This window comes from Eriocheir sinensis, chromosome 1 (genome assembly GCF_024679095.1).
Source record: "Eriocheir sinensis breed Jianghai 21 chromosome 1, ASM2467909v1, whole genome shotgun sequence".
In the NCBI taxonomy this organism is placed as follows: domain Eukaryota; kingdom Metazoa; phylum Arthropoda; class Malacostraca; order Decapoda; family Varunidae; genus Eriocheir; species Eriocheir sinensis.
The window spans coordinates 14,058,718-14,078,251 of record NC_066509.1 but is presented as its reverse complement, the minus strand read 5'-3'; the positions used below and the strand labels follow the sequence as shown (position 1 = coordinate 14,078,251).

Sequence of the window (19,534 nt, the reverse complement as noted above, 5' to 3'; positions counted from 1 at the left end):
CCGATCTACTGCTTTAACTTGGAAAATGCACTACAGTCACCTATCAACAAGAGGTTGCATCCATTTCTTGAGAGGACTGATGTCATTGCCGCATCTGACATGAGCCCCAGGTTTAAGCTGGCATGGATGCAATGTAAGAAAATGCAAAAGGAAAAGGTTTCCAAGATTGTGGACCTAATTATTTCCGAGTCAACTCAGTCGACCTTGAAGAAGAAAACATTTCAAGAGAGTGAGCATGAGTGCAACACGACCTCGTCTTTTTGCCTATACATGCCTCCAGCTGGGCAAATGATGGCAAGTGCATCAACAAATGACACTGCAGTGGTGAAGGCAGAACTTGAAACGTACCTAGAAGAAGGTGTTTTGCCTTTTGATGTCAATTCACTGAGGTACTGGCGTGATGCAAAAAGCTTCAAAAATTTGAAGCACTTTGCCAAGAATATTCTAGGGTGCTGTGCAACAACATGGACCCCCCGGGAAGCATGTCACATCCACGAACATAAAAAAAAAGTCCCCGCTGAGAAATTAAACAGCTGTCGTGATGATGACAGAAAAAGAGCAAAGGGCGGGAGGCGAGGGGGATGAAAGGGATGGAGGGAGATGAAGGGGAGGGAGAATGGAAAGGAAAGGGGCTGATGAAGAAGTTTGAAGGAAATATATGTATAGAGAGCAAGGATGAAAGAAAGGGAGAAATAGAATTAAATAAAGAAGAGAAAAATAGAGGAACAGACGACTAAAGAGAAGTGGCAGCCCAATACAAATTTTAGGAAACTTTAGTGGGCCGTCCTCGTGAGTCAACACGCTCACTGGTGTTCTCCCTCAGCAGGTGTGTGAATGCAATGTAGCTACCTGAAAGACGTTAATTGGTGAACCAATTCTTACTATGTAAAATCAATCAATCAGTCAATCAGAGAAAGAAAATATAATTAAAATGAAAAATTGGAAGTAAGAAAGAAAAGGGAAAAGGATGCTGCGCCGGAAGCCGCGGCGAGGATTCCTTATGATGCTTGTGCGCGTCCCCGAGGCCCATCGGTTCTTCATCCAAGAACCGATAAACGCGGTGACCGGCGCCTTCGCGGCATTTATGATTAATTTTATAATCCAGTCTGGTAGTTTTAAGAAGCGAGTTCTTGCATCCGCCCTCTTCGAATCGGCGGGGCGGTGGAGCGCCAGCGAGCCCAAGGTCTCCCAGGCGAGCATGGCAGGACTGGAGGGCTCCCGGCAGGGCGCCTCGGCGTCCATCGGGATCCCGACGGAGGTGCCGGAGATCTTTCGGCTACAACGCCGGGCAGGTGGGGCTCGTTAGCCGTGGTGGGCAGTTCACCTAGGAGAGCAAACTCCGAACAACAAACCAGGGCAGGTGAGGTTCGTTAGCCGTGGTAGGCAATTCACCTAGGAGAGCAAACTCCGAACAACAAACCAGGGCAGGTGAGGTTCGTTAGCCGTGGTAGGCAATTCACCTAGGAGAGCAAACTCCGAACAACAAACCAGGGCAGGTGAGGCTCGTTAGCCGTGGTAGGCAGTTCACCTAGGAGAGCAAACTCCGAACAACAAACCAGGGCAGGTGAGGTTCGTTAGCCGTGGTAGGCAATTCACCTAGGAGAGCAAACTCCGAACAATAAACCCGGGCAGGTGGAGGTCGTTAGCGAAAGCAGTTCATCTAGGAGAGCAAACTCCGATTACAAAACCGGGCAGGTGGAGGTCGTTAGCGTGAGCAGTTCACCTAGGAGAGCAAACTCCGATTACAAAACCGGGCAGGTGGAGGTCGTTAGCGAAAGCAGTTCATCTAGGAGAGCAAACTCCGATTACAAAACCGGGCAGGTGGAGGTCGTTAGCGAAAGCAGTTCATCTAGGAGAGCAAACTCCGATTACAAAACCGGGCAGGTGGAGGTCGTTAGCGTGAGCAGTTCACCTAGGAGAGCAAACTCCGATTACAAACCCGGCCAGGTGGAGGTCGTTAGCGTGAGCAGTTCACCTAGGAGAGCAAACTCCGATTACAAAACCGGGCAGGTGGAGGTCGTTAGCGTGAGCAGTTCACCTAGGAGAGCAAACTCCGATTACAAACCCGGGCAGGTGAGGTTCGTTAGCCGTGGTAGGCAATTCACCTAGGAGAGCAAACTCCGAACAATAAACCCGGGCAGGTGGAGCTCGTCAGCCGTGGTAGGCAGTCTGCCTAGGAGAGCAAACTCCGAACAATAAACCCGGGCAGGTGGAGCTCGTCAGCCGTGGTAGGCAGTCTGCCTAGGAGAGCAAACTCCGAACAATAAACCCGGGCAGGTGGAGCTCGTCAGCCGTGGTAGGCAGTCTGCCTAGGAGAGCAAACTCCGAACAATAAACCGGGGCTTGTGGTGCTCGTTAGATGTCGTAGACAATCCACGTGATGGGAACACCAAAGAAAAGGAAAATAAAAAGGAACACCAGAAAAATGAAAATATAGTAACAAAACATCAATAAAATAAAATAAAAAACACAGATCATCCACCTTCAGGCCCTAACGTACATCTCCAAAATTACGGGTGAGTCTTTTCTGGGGAGAAAGAGGCTCATCCAGACCAAAGAACATAAAAAAGGGATGATATAGAAAGGAACACCAAAAAATGGGAAAAAGAGAAAAAAAACATCGCAAAAGAAAAGTAACAACAATAACAGAACAACGCCAAGAAAAGTAACATACAAAGAAACATCATCCACCATTCGGCCCCAAACTATGACATCACCAAAATTATGGATGGGTCTTTTCTGGGGAGAAAGAGGCTCATCCAGACCAAAGAACATCAAAGAGGGATGATATAGAAAAGAACACCAAAAAATAGGGGAAAAAAGAGCAAAAAAACATCGCAAAAGAAAAGTAACAGCAATAACAACAACATCAAGAAAAGTAACATACAAAGAAACATCATCCACCATTCGGCCCCAAACTAACCACCAAAATTATGGGTGGGTCTCTTCTGGGAGGAAAACGGCTCACCCAGACCAACGAAGAACATCAACAAGAGGATGATATGAAATAAAAGAACATTAAAAAACACGAAGAAAAGAAATAAGAAGAAAAAGAACAAAAAAACATCGGAAAAGAAAAACAAGAAGAAAACACATCAAGAGAAGAAAAACATAAGAAACATCATCCACCTTTCGGCCCCTAACTAACGTCAAAATTATGGGTGGGTCTCTTCTGGGAGGAAAGCGGCTCACCCAGACCAGTGAACATCAACAAGAGGATGACATGCAAAAAAGAACATCAAAAAAGAAAAACAACAGCAAGAAAACAAAGAAAAAGATAAAGAAAAGAAAAGGGAAAAGAAACAAAAAGAAAAAGAAAAACACCAAAATAAAATAAAACAAAAACAAAAAAATAATCCAAATAAATAAAAAAATAAAAAAATACAGAATACGGTAAAATTAACGAACTAACTAACTAATTCAAACTGTCTAACTATTAAACTATCTATCTAACTACCTATCTAACTACTATTGGACTTCCTATTAACTAACTATCAAATCATCTAACGATCGAACATGTATTTGTCTGACTCTTTATCTATTTATCTGCATGGCTATCTATCATTATGTTTATCTATCCATCTTTTTTTTCTTTTTGCAGTTAAGGAAGCAGCTCAGGGGCAAAAGTAGATAAATAAATAAAAAAATCCGCATAAATAAAAATAAGTTCTATCTCTATATCTTTTATTTGTTTATTTGTTTATTTTATTTGTTCATCTTATTTATTTGTTTACTTATCTAGTCCGTCATCAGTCATGGTCAGTTCTACCTACACGTTTTCCTGCCACAATTTTTTTTTCATTGTGTAATCCTTAGTTCCGGTCCGACCTTGAGCTGGAAGGGAAGGACGGGGGCAGGGAGGCAAGAAGAGGGAGGGAGGGAGGGGGGAGGTAGGACAGAGTAATAGGAAGAATTTGGATTATAATGGTTCCCCCCCTCCCCCTCTGCAGCCAAAAAATAAAACGAAGAAAAGCGTCAAGTAAAAAAATAATAATAAATGGTAGCTAACAATGATAAAGAGTTTGCTAAAAAAAAATGGAAATCGATGAGGTAAAGACTTGGCAGTTTTTTTTTTTTTTTTTTTCAACACAGAAGACAGAAAGCTCAAGGGCCAAAATAAGAGGATACAGAAAAAAAAAAAGATCGCTACGTCGCTGCTCCCCAATCTTTATCCTTTTGATTATCTGTGTCTTCACTGTCTTGAATGTGGCAGAGTAAGAGACTTTGTATAACTACTGATATTTGTACTCTTCCGGGTATACCCCATTCACGGTGCTCAATAATGATGATAACAGTATAGCAGCAAGTAGTACGCAGTAGCTAGCGTGGCGGCACCTTTTAGCACTTCAGTTTCCGTCACAACCTTACGGCACATTTCTTAAACTTGGTCGAGCGTTTAAAACTCATTCTCCGCTCTCTATTGTTACGTACTTTACAGAGATTTACATAGATTTACATAGAAAATCAGACCACACAGACCCCATGGTCCAGACTTGGTGGTCTGTCCTTAAACCTAAGTGATTTTACATTAATCAGAAGACTCCAAAACGTTGCTTTTCTACTCTAGTTGATATTAAGTTGAAGGAAGTGACGGTCGAGCTTATTTTTGAAGGAGTCAATCGTGTTACACTGGACCACTGATGATGGGAGCTTATTCCATTCTCGCACTACAACGTTGGTGAAGAAAAATTTGGTGCAGTCTGAATTTACTTGTCTACATCTGAGTTTTACGCCATTGTTCCTCGTGCGCAAAGTGTCATCGATCATAAACAATGTTGATCTGTCTACATTCGTGAAACCATTAAGTATTTTAAAACATTCGATCAGTTTTCCTCGGAGGCGACGTTTCTCAAGAGAGAACATGTTAAGTGTAGAAAGCCTTTCTTCGTAGGATTTGTTGCGCAAGGAAGGGATCATTTTCGTTGCCCGACGCTGAACACCTTCTAATTTAGCAATATCCTTTGCATGGTGGGGAGACCAAAACTGTACCGCATATTCCAAGTGGGGTCTGACTAAACTGTTGTAGAGCGGGAGTATTACATCTTTATTCTTAAATAAAAAAATCTTTTAATGAAGCCCAACATTCTGTTCGCTTTATTTGCTGCATCGATGCATTGCTGTGAGAATTTGAGGTTTGACGCGATTTTGACCCCCAAGTCCTTGACGCATTGAACGCTTTTAAGTTTAACGCCGCGCATTTCGTAATCAATCTTTTTATTCCTCGTTCCAACTTGAAGGACCTGGCACTTGTCTACGTTAAAGGGCATCTACCATCTATCCGACCAAGCTGAAGTTTTGTGCAAATCCTCTTGGAGGCTTTGCCTGTCTTCGTCAGTGAGAACCGAGTTACCAATCTTTGTGTCGTCTGCAAATTTACTAATGCGGTTATTGAGTCCAACATCCACGTCGTTGATGTAAATAATGAAGAGCACTGGGCCAAGAACCGAGCCCTGAGGACGCCACTAGTGACAGGCGCCCACTCTGAGTTAAATCCGTCAATCACTACTCTTTGTTGTCTGTTGCTCAACCAATTCGCGATCCATTGGTTTACCTGACCGTCAATACCTATTTGCTTTAATTTGTAAAGTAATTTATGATGCGGACTTTATCAAACGCTTTCTGAAATCAAGATAGACTACGTCCAGTGATTTGGTTACGTCATAAACAGTGAAGAGGTCGTTATAAAAGGTTAATAGATTTGATAGGCAGGATCTTTTGTTTCGGAAGCCATGTTGTGAGTCCCCAATTAATGAGTGGCTTTCAAGGTAACTCACAATTTTGTCTCTAATTATGCCCTCAAGTAGCTTACCTACAACCGAAATTAGACTAATGGGCCTGTAATTACCTGGTACTTTTTTGTCTCCTTTCTTAAAAATCGGTGTCACGTTAGCCTTTTTCCAATCTGAAGGGACAATGCCTTGTCGCAAGGACATATTGAATACGGTTGTGAGGGAGGAGAGTATTTCGCTCTTTGTTTCTTTCAGCAGAGTTGGATATACTTTATCAGGTCCAGGACTTTTATTTGTTTTAAGTGATTTGAGGGCTTTGAGGACTTCATCGGGTTTTATTTCAAAGTTAGACAATGCATGCTCGGGATTTACATTAGTACTGGTGTTGTTGGTGGTGGTGGGAGGACTGTTATTATTAAACACCGAGGAAAAGTAATTATTTAATAGGTTTGCAACGTGAGAGAGAGAGAGAGAGAGAGAGAGAGAGAGAGAGAGAGAGAGAGAGAGAGAGAGAGAGAGAGAGAGAGAGAGAGAGAGAGAGAGAGAGAGAGAGAGAGAGAGAGAGAGAGAGAATGTGTGTTAACCATTGCACTTAGCCATGACACCAAAGGAAGAAAACTGAAGGTAAAGTTAAAGGCGGGTGCATACCCTATTCTTCTTACGCTATCTAATGCCTATCTTCTCACGTAGTTGACTGCTCTTTCGGCCACCTCTTCGGACTCTTTACAGGAGAAGCGAGTAGCGGGCTTTTTTTTTATTGTTGTTTCCTTTTTGTGTGCCCTTGTGCTGTCTCCTTTGGTGTAAAAAAAATAGCTGTGTGTGGCTTGTGGCAGGCAAGAACCTGTTAGTTACCGGCACCATCTGAGAGGGTGTTTAGTAAGGCCGGCAATTTTTACACTCCTAAGCGGGCATTAATGATGACAAAATGCAATTATGATGTGAAGTGTAAACTTGTGAAAAAAGTATCTTTATATTTTTTGTATAATTTCAGGAGTATTTTTATTTGTATCTTTGAAATCTGGAATAGGAGTATTTGTATTTGTATTTGTATTTTTAGATTCAGGAATATAAGTATTTGTATTTGTATTTGTATTTTTAGATTCAGGAATAAAAGTATTTGTATTTGTATTTGTATTTTTGGAATCCCAAATACAAGTATTTGTATTTGTATTTGACTTATAAAAAATCAGTATTTGATCCAACCCTGCTACTCGATCATCACGATGGATGAGGTGTAGTTTCAGGGATTACTGGTAGAGGCTTGATCCTCGTTTACCTTCGGTACCCAGTTTGTAAACATGGTCCACTACATGTTACTATACTGTTTATTGGGTCATTTTCAGTTCCAACACATGATACAGACACAGAAACACTTCTGCCAGTGTAAGCATGGCGATAAACTACCGCACGTAATAACTAATAAATGTGGCAGTTTCTAAAAAGAGAGAGTATATGGTCGTGGCCGTGATCGGATGTGTCGCGTCTTATTGCTCCGTGTGGAAAGTGCTGTGTCTACATGGCTGGCAAAGCCAAGGCTCCGTTGGATTTGTGTTACGTTTGAATAAGATTGATTGATTGATAGTTTATTGTTGCAGGTAAACAACAAGGGAGAAGGGAGGAACATGCCATCCCAATCCCCAGGCAGGACAGAGTGTGATTATACAACTATTAGTACATGTGTAGGTAGCACCATGAAACTAAAAAAGATACAATGGTAGGAAGGAAAGCACAAGGGAGGGGGCGGTACCTCCCCCTGGACAATAAGACAATAAAATGTGGGGACGGAGAACATTGCCCAAGCACTAGATGGGAATGAATACAGAGATAGAGTAAATACTAGTCCTTAAAGTAAAATACTGCAGAGATCACAGCCTTGTATAACACGGCAGTAGTTCAGGCTGCCACACACGGCATCACCACCTTGGTGCAAACTGAGGGTGTTCTTTGAGGATAGCAGGGAGGACATCATGGTTCAGGAGCCAACAAATTGTCTGGGGCAGGTCAAGGCAGTCCCGTGGCTTAAACTTAGCAATGAGAGGGCATTCCATGACATAGTGATGCAGTGTGTGGCCCCTCGGCCTGGCACAGAGCGTGCAGCAAGGATTTCACAGGCGAGAAATGGATTGGATGCTGTTTGTGCCCTAAATGGTGTCATGTGAAGTGTGCTCATTTGTCTGGAATTAAGCAGGAGAATATACCTAAAATTAATTGGATGTGCAAACCATGCCTCCATAAAGCATCTCTGGCTACCAAAATTGTGGAAAAAATGGATGAAATCAAGTAAGAATTATCTAAGGAAATATCTGTGGTTAAGGATGAAGTTGAATCAAGGGCTGTGAAGGTGCAGGAGCTGGGATCAGTTGTTGACACCCTTAAACTTGCTGAGCATGCTGAATCTAGCTGGGCTGAGGTGGCAAAGAGAGGCAATAAGGTCAAGAAAAATCTCTTAGTTGTAAAAGCTTCTACACAGGAAAAGAAGGCAACAGACATGAAGGATGAAGTCTCCCAGGCATTGAATGGTATTCAAATAACTGATTCAAGATTTACAAATAGCTAGAGGTAACATTATCATGAACTTTGATAATGAGAGCACAAGGGATGAGGCTGCTCAAAAACTGGAGTCTGTTGAGCAAATTAATACCAATTAAGAGTGTTGGAAAGATAACCAAAGATCACGATATGCAATGTGCATAAAGAGGAGACCAAGGATAAAATAAAGGAGACCATCTTAGACTGTAATGAGTTCTTACACGCCATTGGGGGTGTTGAGGATCCGGATAAGATTGAGCTGGTTTTTAGCAAGCCTGCAGCTGGCGGCACGATGCACTACATTTTGAGGTGTGACCCATGCAACTGTAAGAGAGCTGATTCACAAGAATCACGACAAGCTAAAATTAGAATGGGGAATATACACAGTGAGAGACAGATACCATGCAATTATATGCTATCATTGTCAGAGATATGGCCATCTTGAGGCCCACTGTACTGCCAAGACCAATGGAGACACCCCAAATTGTTTCAAATGCGCTGGCAATCATAAATCACAGGAGTGCACCATGGCTGAGAAGAAATGCATAAACTGTGTGAGATACAAGAAGCCTGAAATCAACCACTCAGCGAATGACCAGTGTTGTGTAGTTCTCCAAACTGAAATTGAGAGAATTCGTAACATGACCGATCATGGCTATTACTCAGTGCCTGTACTCAAAGATAAATTGTGTGTGATGAAGGTTCAGTGTGCTGGAAATAATTGTTGAATATTTAATTGTGATACTATAATGAAAATAGCAGACATGAACACTGAACTAATTGTTATATGTGATATTATTCGTGAAAGAAATTAAGACACTCACTCACTACGGTGTTTGAGAATAAGTGCATCGAAGACTATTATTGAGGCTAACGTTGAAATCCAGAGTTACATATCATTGTAACATGCCATTTTTCATCCCTTACTACTGCATGTTGTGTCATTTTCAGTTCCAACATATGACACAGCCAAACAAGACAAAAGCACGCAAAGAATCTTCCGCCTGGGACGAATCGGGACGCCGCGCCGATTTGGGCACAACACCGCCTCCGCCTCCTGGGCCCTGGCGCTGCCTGTTCAAAACAAAGCCAGCTGTGGGGGTAAGTATTCTGGCTTTTATTTCCTGTATTGATACTTACCCCGTCACCGTCTCTTCTTTAGATGACAAGAACGCCTATTTAGATCACCTGTGGTACTTACCGGCTGACCAGTTAAGGAAAGAAGGTGGGAAAAGAAGTTTAAGTAGAGGTGAGAGGCAATAGGAGGGGCCACACCAGAAAAGTTCGCGTTTTTATTTTCCTTCTCTTCAAACTTCTCCCAAGCCCTCATGTGTCTTTACCGTAAACCTTTCCAAAGCAAAGTGACGGCGATAAAACGTCCTGTTGCTGGTCTGTGGTGTCAGATCCTCAGAGGCGCGTCTTGGCCATAGTATAACAAGGGATGACAGGTGACAAGTACCGTAGGCCGAGTCTAGGAATATTAACAATAAGCTCAAACATTAGAATAATACCTAATATTTTAACAGTAGCAGTAACGAGGAACATAAATAGGTAACAGTACAAATACAACTGTTACCTAACAAAATGTTAGCAGTAACAAGTAACGGTAATCATTTACTAGTAAAACCTAGCAATACTATTTTAATAGTAAGACCTAACAATATCTGAAATGGAAGTTATTGGCCTATACATATCCTATTTTAATATCTGTCATGATTTACTGTACTTTGCCTTGGACGCAATGACTTATTTAACATTCACAACAACATCTGGTACTTTACTCCACTTTGTTATCAGATTAATTTCAAAGAGGCAATAAGGGAACATTTCTAAGACCATCCTAAGACAGTGCTATTAAGCTAAGTTTCAGTACTTTGAAATTACTAGCCCAGGAGTGACTGACACTTTTTCTGATGGATTTTAATGTTAACCATTACTAATAACCATTTCTCACAAAGTGCTCATTTCTGAGTTCTGAGCAACTAAATAGGCAGTAGGTTACTATTTTAGCAGTGACAGTCATCACTGAGTGGTCCACGACTACCCACATGCTTTCCTGAAGACCATCTTTGAACCTGAACTCTAGAGTTTAGGTTCTCTAAAAAGAGGAAAGATGAGCTCCAGGGCACAGCATGAGCCAAGCAAGATGGCGCCACTATAAACACCTGCTTGTGCCATAGCGACTGGGGCCGACCACCAGACACCACAAAGGAAGCCTATCGGCACCATAGGCAAACTGTACTAAATAAAAAAAGATTTTAATTCAGAAAAAAGGAAATCAAGGCCTAATCATAGTGAATAAACTTTTGAAGAGATATTATTTTATGAAGATAATATCAATACTATTTCTGTCATAGTCATCCAGTGTTCATTTTTATTTGAATTAACAGTATTTTCTTTCAAGAGGGATATCCTTCGTATGGTATTATTTTTTTCATGAGCAGTATCAACTTTTATTTTAGTGTTTTGTCATTTTCAGTACTCACTTTCATTTCAGTGAATACTAATCTAAAAGACAGCAGACAAGACAAACAGGCTGGAAATGGCTCTTAGTTCGTCAGACATCATGTCATCAGAATCTTTCTCCAACCATTGTAAGTAAAGTTAGTGATATGTTGCTAATGCAAAAGTTATTTTAACATCCTCTCTATCTAAACATATCTAATAGAGGCTAGTTATGATTATACATTATTATGCAATCATTCACACACTAATGGTTACATAGGCTATTTTCATTATATTGAGCTGCAGTATGCTAGCTTATCATCTTTACCTTCTTAATGCAACCTCTTCATCTCAACATTCCTCTTCTTGGATTTGATTTGCACATTTTGGTTAAATAATTTGTTGTTGTTACAGCAAGTGGAAGAAGTGGTTGTGCCAGTTTACTTATCAAGACTTCTACTACAGCTTTTTTTATTTTTTTATTTACTCTAATGACTCATAAATTTGTTTACTTGGTATGTTGTTGTAGTGAGAGCCTGTCAGCTTATTAATCAGCACTCCCTATACATTCACTTTACTTTAACATTCCTCTGCTCTGTTGTGGTTCACATGCATAGGTTACATCAGGTTACAGTAAGAGAATACCAGACTATTTTTTGTAAGATTATTATCTACTTTATCATTTATACACACATTTAATCACATAGTCATTGTCATTACAGTAAGTGGAAGTCTGCCAGTGTATGTGTCCCCTCAAGACATCACCAAGCACCCTCAGCTTAGCCACCTGCTGAAGGACCTAAGCCTCCGCCTCACCCCCACGGGAACCCTCAAGAGCACCCACACTCGCCTTGCACATGCCACTGCTGCCCTCAAGCATGCCAGGTATTGAGAACTGTGTTGGTGTGGCATTGTTTGATAGAAACATCATCATCATTTATTGCCAGAATTTTTGTTAACATAACTATTTGCTTGATAGTAAACTTGATTTTTTTATTTCATTTTTTTTGTGGCTTTGCTTGGTGAAGATTTCCTTATTCTTTATTGTGTGTCAATGTTTCTATATATGTAGGTTAGGTAATGAAACTACTTTTATTTTATATTTGTGCGACATTGCTTGGTGCAGATTCACGCTTCATTCATTGTACCAGAATGTTTTAGAAGTCTCTTTTTGGCAACAGACAAATTTTCCCACATTATTATTTTTGTGATAGTATGGTTGCCCCTTTCCATTTTATTATCGTTGATTGTGTTGTACTGTTTATAAGTCTCGGTTTGATGGCAGAGACTAATTTTCTACTAAGTTTAGTAGTACATCTTCTCCCTAAGAACAGTTTATCTCTCCATCATTAGTTGTGTCAGAAAGTTGGCATGAGCCAAGACATAAGAATGTAAGGACTCTGCAAGAGGCCAGTTGGCCTAAGTATTATAATTTTTTCAAACTTATCTTTCAATTTTCCCTCTGTCTAGACTTGTAACTTTGTCATTGTTGTAGGTATATGATATAAGTGATTTTATTTTTTTCCTCTCTGCTATGTTTGTATTCTTTTTTGCATCAGAATGAAATATTTAGAAGAAGCAACACTTCATCGGGTATCCCAAGATGTACTTCTGAAAATGTGTGATGGGGACGATAAAGAAGAAAATGTAAGCTGACATGGATTATGATACAACTTTTCTGAAGATTGTTGTGTAATATTCTGTGTGTCATATTTCTCAGATCTTCCAAGGGGAAAGAAAAGGCTGATCAAGTTACCTATGAAATGTACATTTATATAGATGATCCAGCTATACATTATGAGGCCTGCAATCTACTGAATTTGCTGTAGAATGTGAAACTATGAGCTATATACTAAAATTTTTCCACACAACAGAAAATGAGGAAGATGCTGGAGGCAGTAACATTGTCAGAGCTGCAGGATCACCTCCAGTTGGTGAGGAGCAGTGATGAGGGGCAACGGGAAGGCAGGAGCAGCAAGATGGTGAGTTATGGCTGCAGCTAGTGTAGTGATTGGTGAGAAGATAAATGTATTTTCACAGTACCTGTAATATTACCATATATCATGATTCATCATCATCATCATCATTTCATCGACGCCTGCTCCTAGGAGTTCCCACCAGGGGATGGCCACGGCAGAAGAGCTTCCAACTTTTTCTATCCAGACACTCCCTCCTTGCCTGCTCAAAGTTTCTCAAAGATCTTTCCCCCCTCTCCCTAACGAACTCTTGCACTCTATCCCTCCATTTCACTGGAGGTCATCCTCTAACATTCCCTCTCTCTATCTCACTCACATACACCCTTCTGGTCATCTTACTCTCCTCCATTCACTCCATGTGGCCAAACCACTTTAAAGTCTGTCGCTTCACTTCTTCCACCACTCCACACTTCTTCCCTTCACCCCTGTGACACATTCCAAAATGCTCGTACACACTTTCATTACTCATTCCATCCATTCTACTCACACCACAAGCACTCCTCAAATAACTCATTTCCACTGCCTGTACTCTAGACCTCTGACTTTCATTCCAGGCCCACGTTTCACTTGCATATGTGAGGGTTGGTACTATTATTGTATTTCTCAAATCCCTCTTTACCTCCATGCTCACACTTCTGCCATTCATGATTCATCCCAAAGACCCTACCACCCTTCTTCCTTGCAATGCCCTTTCTCTTATATCTCCCTCCATACCATCATGCTTACACATAACTGATCCAAGGTACTTAAACTCATTGACCTCCTCCATTTCTTCACCATTCAAAATTATTTTGCATTCTTTTTCACATTCAATTCCCACTCTATATGGGCATACAAAATCTACAACCTCACTTCTACTTCACTCACAAACCATCACTTTACTTTTGTTGACATTTACTTTAAGCTTTCTCATTCATCTTGTATATTTTATTTTTTTCAGTGATATTTTACTCTCATTTAGTTTACAAAATCAGTTCCAATCTTTATCAAAGTGTTAGTGTTTATTTCCATTTAAGTGTGTATAATTTACTTGTAGCTAGTTATGTTACTTTTTTGTACTCTGTTAATCATGTATATCTTTTGACATATGCATATGACATTTGTTTCTTTTCAACTTTCAGCACACAATGTTCAGTATTTCGCCTGAAGACTTGTTGGCCAGTTGCAAGGCTCTAAACCCTGGGGCATACATTGATGACTTGAGTTATGCAATGGAAGTTTGGCTTGAGCAAGAGTGGATCAAGATCAGTTCATTTTTAAAGCCAGTAGGTGAGCATACATTGAGTAACTTTTATATAGTATGTACTTTGATTAGGCTGTATGCCATTCATTACTGTTACCATCTCATTTCTCACACTAAGGAAGAGTGGATTTCCTGATTCAAGAAAGAGTGATCAAAAGGCAGGAAATTACTGGACAAAAATAAAAGACTGGTCATTTCTTATTTACAGGTTATGAAAGTTGTGATTCACATGAAGCAACAAAAATTGTTGAATCCTTGGAGACCACAAAGGAGAAGCTTGCTGAGGAGAGTAATAAACTGATTCACAGTGTAATTCAAACAGACTGCCTCAACCAAAAGGTATTGTAACTTTTCCTTACTATTTACACTGACATTGCTGTAAATTTTAAGTAGTCATGAAAAGCTATCTGTACAAACTATTGAAACATGAACTATCACTTCCTCAGGTGTATGGTCTCCTGTTTGACTACAGTAAGATTCTGAAAAGCCTGGTGTCAAAGCAACGGCTGTCCCACTACCCAGCACAGCACTTGGCTAACTGCCTTGTTAGCCTCCGGGCCCACTTCCTTAAGCTAAGGTAATACTTTAGTAGCAAATATGTATGATATATTGTCTTCTTATGGCATTGTTTATTAGGATATTGATCTAGACTGTTGATTATGAAAAAAATATCCCTTGCCTTTGATGTAAATGCTTGGAAAGCAGGAATAGTTATAGTTTATATGACTGGGTTATTTGCTTTGCAGGTGCCTTGAGCTGGAAGTTTTGACAGAAACTTACACCAGCCAATCTGTGCGGGCCCTGAAGTTACTTCAGAGCCACTTGCAGCAGCGAAGAACACAGACTGAAGAGTCTCTCGTGAAACTAAGACATAGTATGGATGCCTACAAGGATCTGGACCCAAAATTTCAGGGTTTATTAAAAGAATATGCCAAGCTTCAGGAGGATATAAGTTTTGCTAAGATGTCCACTGGCTTAAACAACCATTAAAGGTATAAACTTTTCTACAAAGTCTTCTATAGTCAGTCTGTTATCTGGTGTAGGGAGTTTTAGTTCTTTGATGCCTAGGTACCTTTTAGAGTAAGCACCCTTATGAACCTGAAAATTTTATTATGCTTCATTTCATCTCCTTTATAATAATTATTATGATCCAAACCTCATTTTACACAGGCATATATAAAGGGTCTAAAACTAAAAGTGAAAAAAAGTTATAAGAAGACAAGAGCATTGAAATGGTCCCAGCCATCTATTATTTTTACATCATTCAGGTGAAGATGCCAAAGGTTTTGATGTTTATTTTTAGCACATTGTTGTTACAAATACTGTTTAGAGTCTCAAACTCATTTAAATTCCAACTAGAAGCAGATGTCCAGCCAGGGGTCTTGCTTGTAACACATAATGCTAATCTTCCTTCCATAAACATTACCCAAAGCACTAAGATCTTTGAAGACTTGTGTTCTCATTGATCTGGAACTGGTGTTGTAATCTGCCATGCATGCTGTGGATTACTTGAGATTCAGAGCCTTGGCAAACTCATGAATACATAAAGACAAAGTCTATCTTCGTACGACAACTCTACACAACCCTCTGAACAGTTATCCCCTATTCTTCGATAACACACAGCTGTCTCCCTTCTTTTGCATTAAGTTTTCATGGTCTGTCCTTAATGGGAGTGACCGGTTCACAAAGTGAATTTTTTTTTATCGTCCCAGCATTTTTCGTAATCATGCTAGCAGTTCTCCAAAAGTATTAGTGAATAACCCCTAGGGCAATGTTTTTCAACCGGGGTTCCCCGGAATCCTAGGGTTCCACAAGTGGTTGCTAGGGGTTCTGCATGAAACAGTGATATATAAGCTATGCATTTTTGAATAATTTTTGTTTAATTTTGTATTCGTAATTTTACTATACATATGCAACATATTGTTGGAAAATCCTTGGTTATTATAATAAATGCTTCCACCTCTATTATTTAAAATTATAATAATCATAGATAATGTATATAGCAATGTCTATATGTAATAAAAGAGAGAAATATTAATAATGGTAAATAATAATTTTTATGCAAGGGTTCCAACTTCCCTGAGACATGAAAACTATTTCTAAGGGTTCCACAAGGGTAAAAAGGTTGAGAAATGCTGCAATAGGGCCTAGGCAAACTTTTCCCATTCAACATCCATATGTTGGTTAAAATTATATTATTTTGCTCATAATTATAATATTCATTTGTAAGTCTTTAAAACTTTGAATGCATTTTTCTTGAAATGTAACTTTCAACTCTAGAGCTTCAAAACTCAAAAATTATTAGACCTACAACATTGGTTGAGGTTTTGTCTGGAAGAGTGAAATATAGACTATCCACAATAGAAAATATTTTCCTTACCGGTCTCAGTTTCAAAGTTATAGGTCCCCAAGTACAAAAAATACTATTGCAATTGGGCTTGCTAGGGTCATCAACATTTAAAGCCTGAACAGATACAATATACATTTTCTATAAATATGATCTACATTTTATGCTCTTATCAAAGAGAAATCAACCATTAATGTAGGTCTAATGGTCTTAGAGGAGTAGGGTTCCAAACAAGGCTTAAAGTTAGGGATGAAATCTAATTGGCACAAATTGTATCAGGCTACTAATTGACTCAAAAATCATCTTTTTTGTTCACTGTTGTGTGACATTTTATTTGAGCCAGCATTATCAATAACAAAAATGTCTGAAATATAAACTCCCTGTAACTCACAATTTCAATTGCAAACTTCATATTATCTTACTTAATCAGCTTCCCTAAGTTCTTCTATAAATCCTTTCAAACTCGTCCACTACTTTCTGCTACTCAGTCTCACTTTTAAGTTAACAGGACAAACGTACCACTAATGGCTGCTCCACAGCTTTTGTACCCAATTTTACACACATACCTCAACTCTCCTTAAGCACTGCCATTACCAAGCCATTTACTGAGAGGTAGACTCAAACTAACTCAGAGCAAGATTTCTGATGTATGAAATAATTAAAATCTCAATTATCTTTACAGTAAAGGAGGCAGCTTAAGGGCAATTGCCTCTCTTACTCGTTATAAATCATAATATTTTTAAATAACAAAATGTATTCAATAAAACTTCAGTTTACCATAGATCAATTAAATCCTGTTTAATTGATCAAAGGCTGACTTTGCAATGTTTAACAATTTTTCCTCGTTATTCTTTTAAATGTAATCATAATTCACAGAATCTTAATAAAAATGTTGCAATTCAACAGAGTTTTTTTTTAATCTGCCTTGCAGGGTGTTAGGGCCCAGGACAAAGCTGGTAGGGTGAGGTGAAGGGCGCTGTAGAGAAGAAGACAGAAGTGGTTGGCAACAATGGACGACAGGACATAAAGGAGGTGGGAAAAAGTTAAATTGAATAATTCAGTAGACATGAGTGATAGCAAAAATGTAGTTTAGACATTTCTTGAAAAAGATAATGAAGGAAATTAGTGGAGATATGAATGGGGGACCAGGAAGAGTCTGGGTGCTTGCGCGGCATGCACCGCCTTCCTCCCTTGGGGTATATCCCCAATGAAATACCAAAAAAAAAAAAAAAAAAAAAAAAAAAAAAAAAAGGAAGAGTATGTAAAAAATGCAAATTAAGAAATTGCAAATTGAGATTACATAGCAAGTAGCTGGTAAATATTTTCCGAAAACCTGAGAAATGTAAATGATGTGGATATGTGGTAAACTTAATAGGCGTGGAAAACTGGGCAGGAGGAATGTGAACTTAAGAATGAAAGGACATCCATGAACGAAGTTATGTCGGTTAATTATCTTTTAAGTAGGAAACAGATCTAACTGAAATAGACCCCAGGAGGTTGAATTAAGCTTCAGTATATGCTAGTGTGCTTCATCCACGGCGTATTACACTCATCATTATTATTCCCATAGCTGGGCACGATAACAGAAAACCTTATTCCCAATAACCGATAACTGATAATGGGAAACCTTAACGGTGATAACCGATATTCGTTAACTGGAGACACAAATATAGGCGATAACCGATACCCAATATAAATCCACAATTCCGATACTAGCTAGCGAAAACGATACTATATTGATATTTCAAATAAAAAACATGAATTCAAATTTTTATCATCTGTGCCTTCAATACCATGGCATACTCACAAACGAATATGGAATATCAAATTTGAGGCAGTGAATAATCATTTTGGGGGCAAAGTTAAATGATTTTTCTCTTTGATATATTGATTTTTGAGTCTAACATAAAAAAATAACCTAGTGTTTTAATGTTGATGATCTAAGCATGAAATCTCTTCACCGAAGATATTTCATACCCCGAAGTTTTTTCAAACTACACCGGGCGCCCGGGCCACGCATGCGCAGTAGGGAGGAGACGTTTTTTTTTCTGAGAGGCGGAAAAAGTAGCGATTATCGCTAGTTTGGTTACAAAAGTAACGAAGATACCGATATATATTTAAATAAGTAGCGGATGGCCGATAACCCTATTTTGTTATCAGCGATAAAGTATCGCGATAAGTTATCGCAATAACGCCCAGCTATGATTATGCCTAACTTCCTTCCATCTACGTATTCTCTACCTCTGTGTTTAGTTAATAATGCTCGCTCGGTTGAGAAAACTACACAACAAAACATTCAATCACTTCAAACATCGGAGGCAATATCACGCCGCATGTCAACACAGTGTTTGACGTGATGATGCTTCGCCTTGTGCAACCCACCGTGGGAGACGCCGCCACGCCGCTGAAGGACACGAGCGACGAACCCCTAATGGAAGTGTTTTGATGGCAGCGGCGGTGTTGACGGGAGGAAAAGACCCGCTTGATTTCTGAGATTGCCTCTTGGGTCAGCCTTGCCAAAGTTTGCATGTTATTGGATTGAGAAGGCGAGAAAGAAGCCGTAATTGTCGCTTTCAAGTATTGGGCGCCTAAACAGCAAACACGGCTTCAATCACTGGGTAAACACGCATGTCTCGTTACCCTGTATTTGCTTCTCGTTCGTGGAATACTTGGAAATTTGCATGTAAACATCAATTTGTAGTAACAGGAAGATCATGAAGTGTGTTATGCATCTCGTTAGCACACACACACACACACACACACACACACACACACACACACGTCTCCCGGGGTTGGAATGGCCAGTAAGGAATTGTGATGTAAGATTACCTCGTATCCTAATTCGCCTCTTCATCATCAACTTGCCTCATTTCCCGTTGTCAGAGTGATGAGTCGAAATGGCCTCCGTCGGAACCACTTACGAAACTATCATACTTGTCTCCTCGGCCAGAACCAGATTATGAGCTTCTTACGAAATAGTAGGGGGAAAAACATTCTAATGAGAGGAGGGCAAACTGCCTTATTATAATTCCCTCTTTAAGAAAAAGAGAGCCTTTGAAGGATTCTCCAGTGTTGCAAACCTATTAAACAATTACTTTTCCTCGGTGTTTAATAATAACAGTCCTCCCGCCACCACCACCAACACCAGTACTAATGTAAATCCCGAGCATGCATTGTCTAACTTTGAAATAAAACCCGATGAAGTCCTTAAAGCCCTCAAATCACTTAAAACAAATAAAAGTCCTGGATCTGACAAAGTATATCC

The 19,534-nt window shown here is 39.8% G+C and overlaps 1 protein-coding gene and 1 long non-coding RNA gene across 3 annotated transcripts; both read left to right on the top strand.

Moving 5' to 3' along the window:
* Nucleotides 1-903: 903 nt before the first annotated feature.
* On the top strand, nt 904-2,665 carry LOC126995263 (uncharacterized). The gene is made up of 2 exons (XR_007750201.1): nt 904-1,496; nt 2,074-2,665. It is a non-coding gene; the product is annotated as an uncharacterized LOC126995263 (long non-coding RNA).
* A 6,633-nt stretch (nt 2,666-9,298) lies between these two features.
* Nucleotides 9,299-18,031, top strand: LOC126995254 (uncharacterized). Of its 2 annotated transcripts, XM_050854752.1 has the most exons (10): nt 9,299-9,359; nt 10,756-10,852; nt 11,426-11,588; nt 12,263-12,350; nt 12,578-12,685; nt 13,801-13,948; nt 14,131-14,261; nt 14,369-14,499; nt 14,669-14,914; nt 17,201-18,031. In XM_050854752.1, exons 2-9 carry the CDS (start codon nt 10,801-10,803, stop codon nt 14,910-14,912), a joined length of 1,065 nt encoding a protein of 354 aa, XP_050710709.1. In that variant the 5' UTR covers nt 9,299-9,359; nt 10,756-10,800; the 3' UTR covers nt 14,913-14,914; nt 17,201-18,031. The 2 variants fall into 2 exon arrangements, with proteins under 2 accessions (XP_050710709.1, XP_050710705.1); XM_050854748.1 differs by lacking the exon at nt 17,201-18,031 and having other exon boundaries at nt 14,669-17,172.
* Nucleotides 18,032-19,534: the final 1,503 nt, after the last annotated feature.

What these genes read in the sequence shown, in the direction of transcription:
- LOC126995254 (XM_050854752.1), top strand. Translation starts at nt 10,801, where the DNA reads ATGGCTCTTAGTTCGTCAGACATCATGTCATCAGAATCTTTCTCCAAC. An exon ending in GGGACGATAAAGAAGAAAAT is followed by an intron (nt 12,351 to 12,577) that starts GTAAGCTGACAT and finishes TCCACACAACAG; the next exon opens with AAAATGAGGAAGATGCTGGA. An exon ending in GCCCACTTCCTTAAGCTAAG is followed by an intron (nt 14,500 to 14,668) that starts GTAATACTTTAG and finishes TTTGCTTTGCAG; the next exon opens with GTGCCTTGAGCTGGAAGTTT.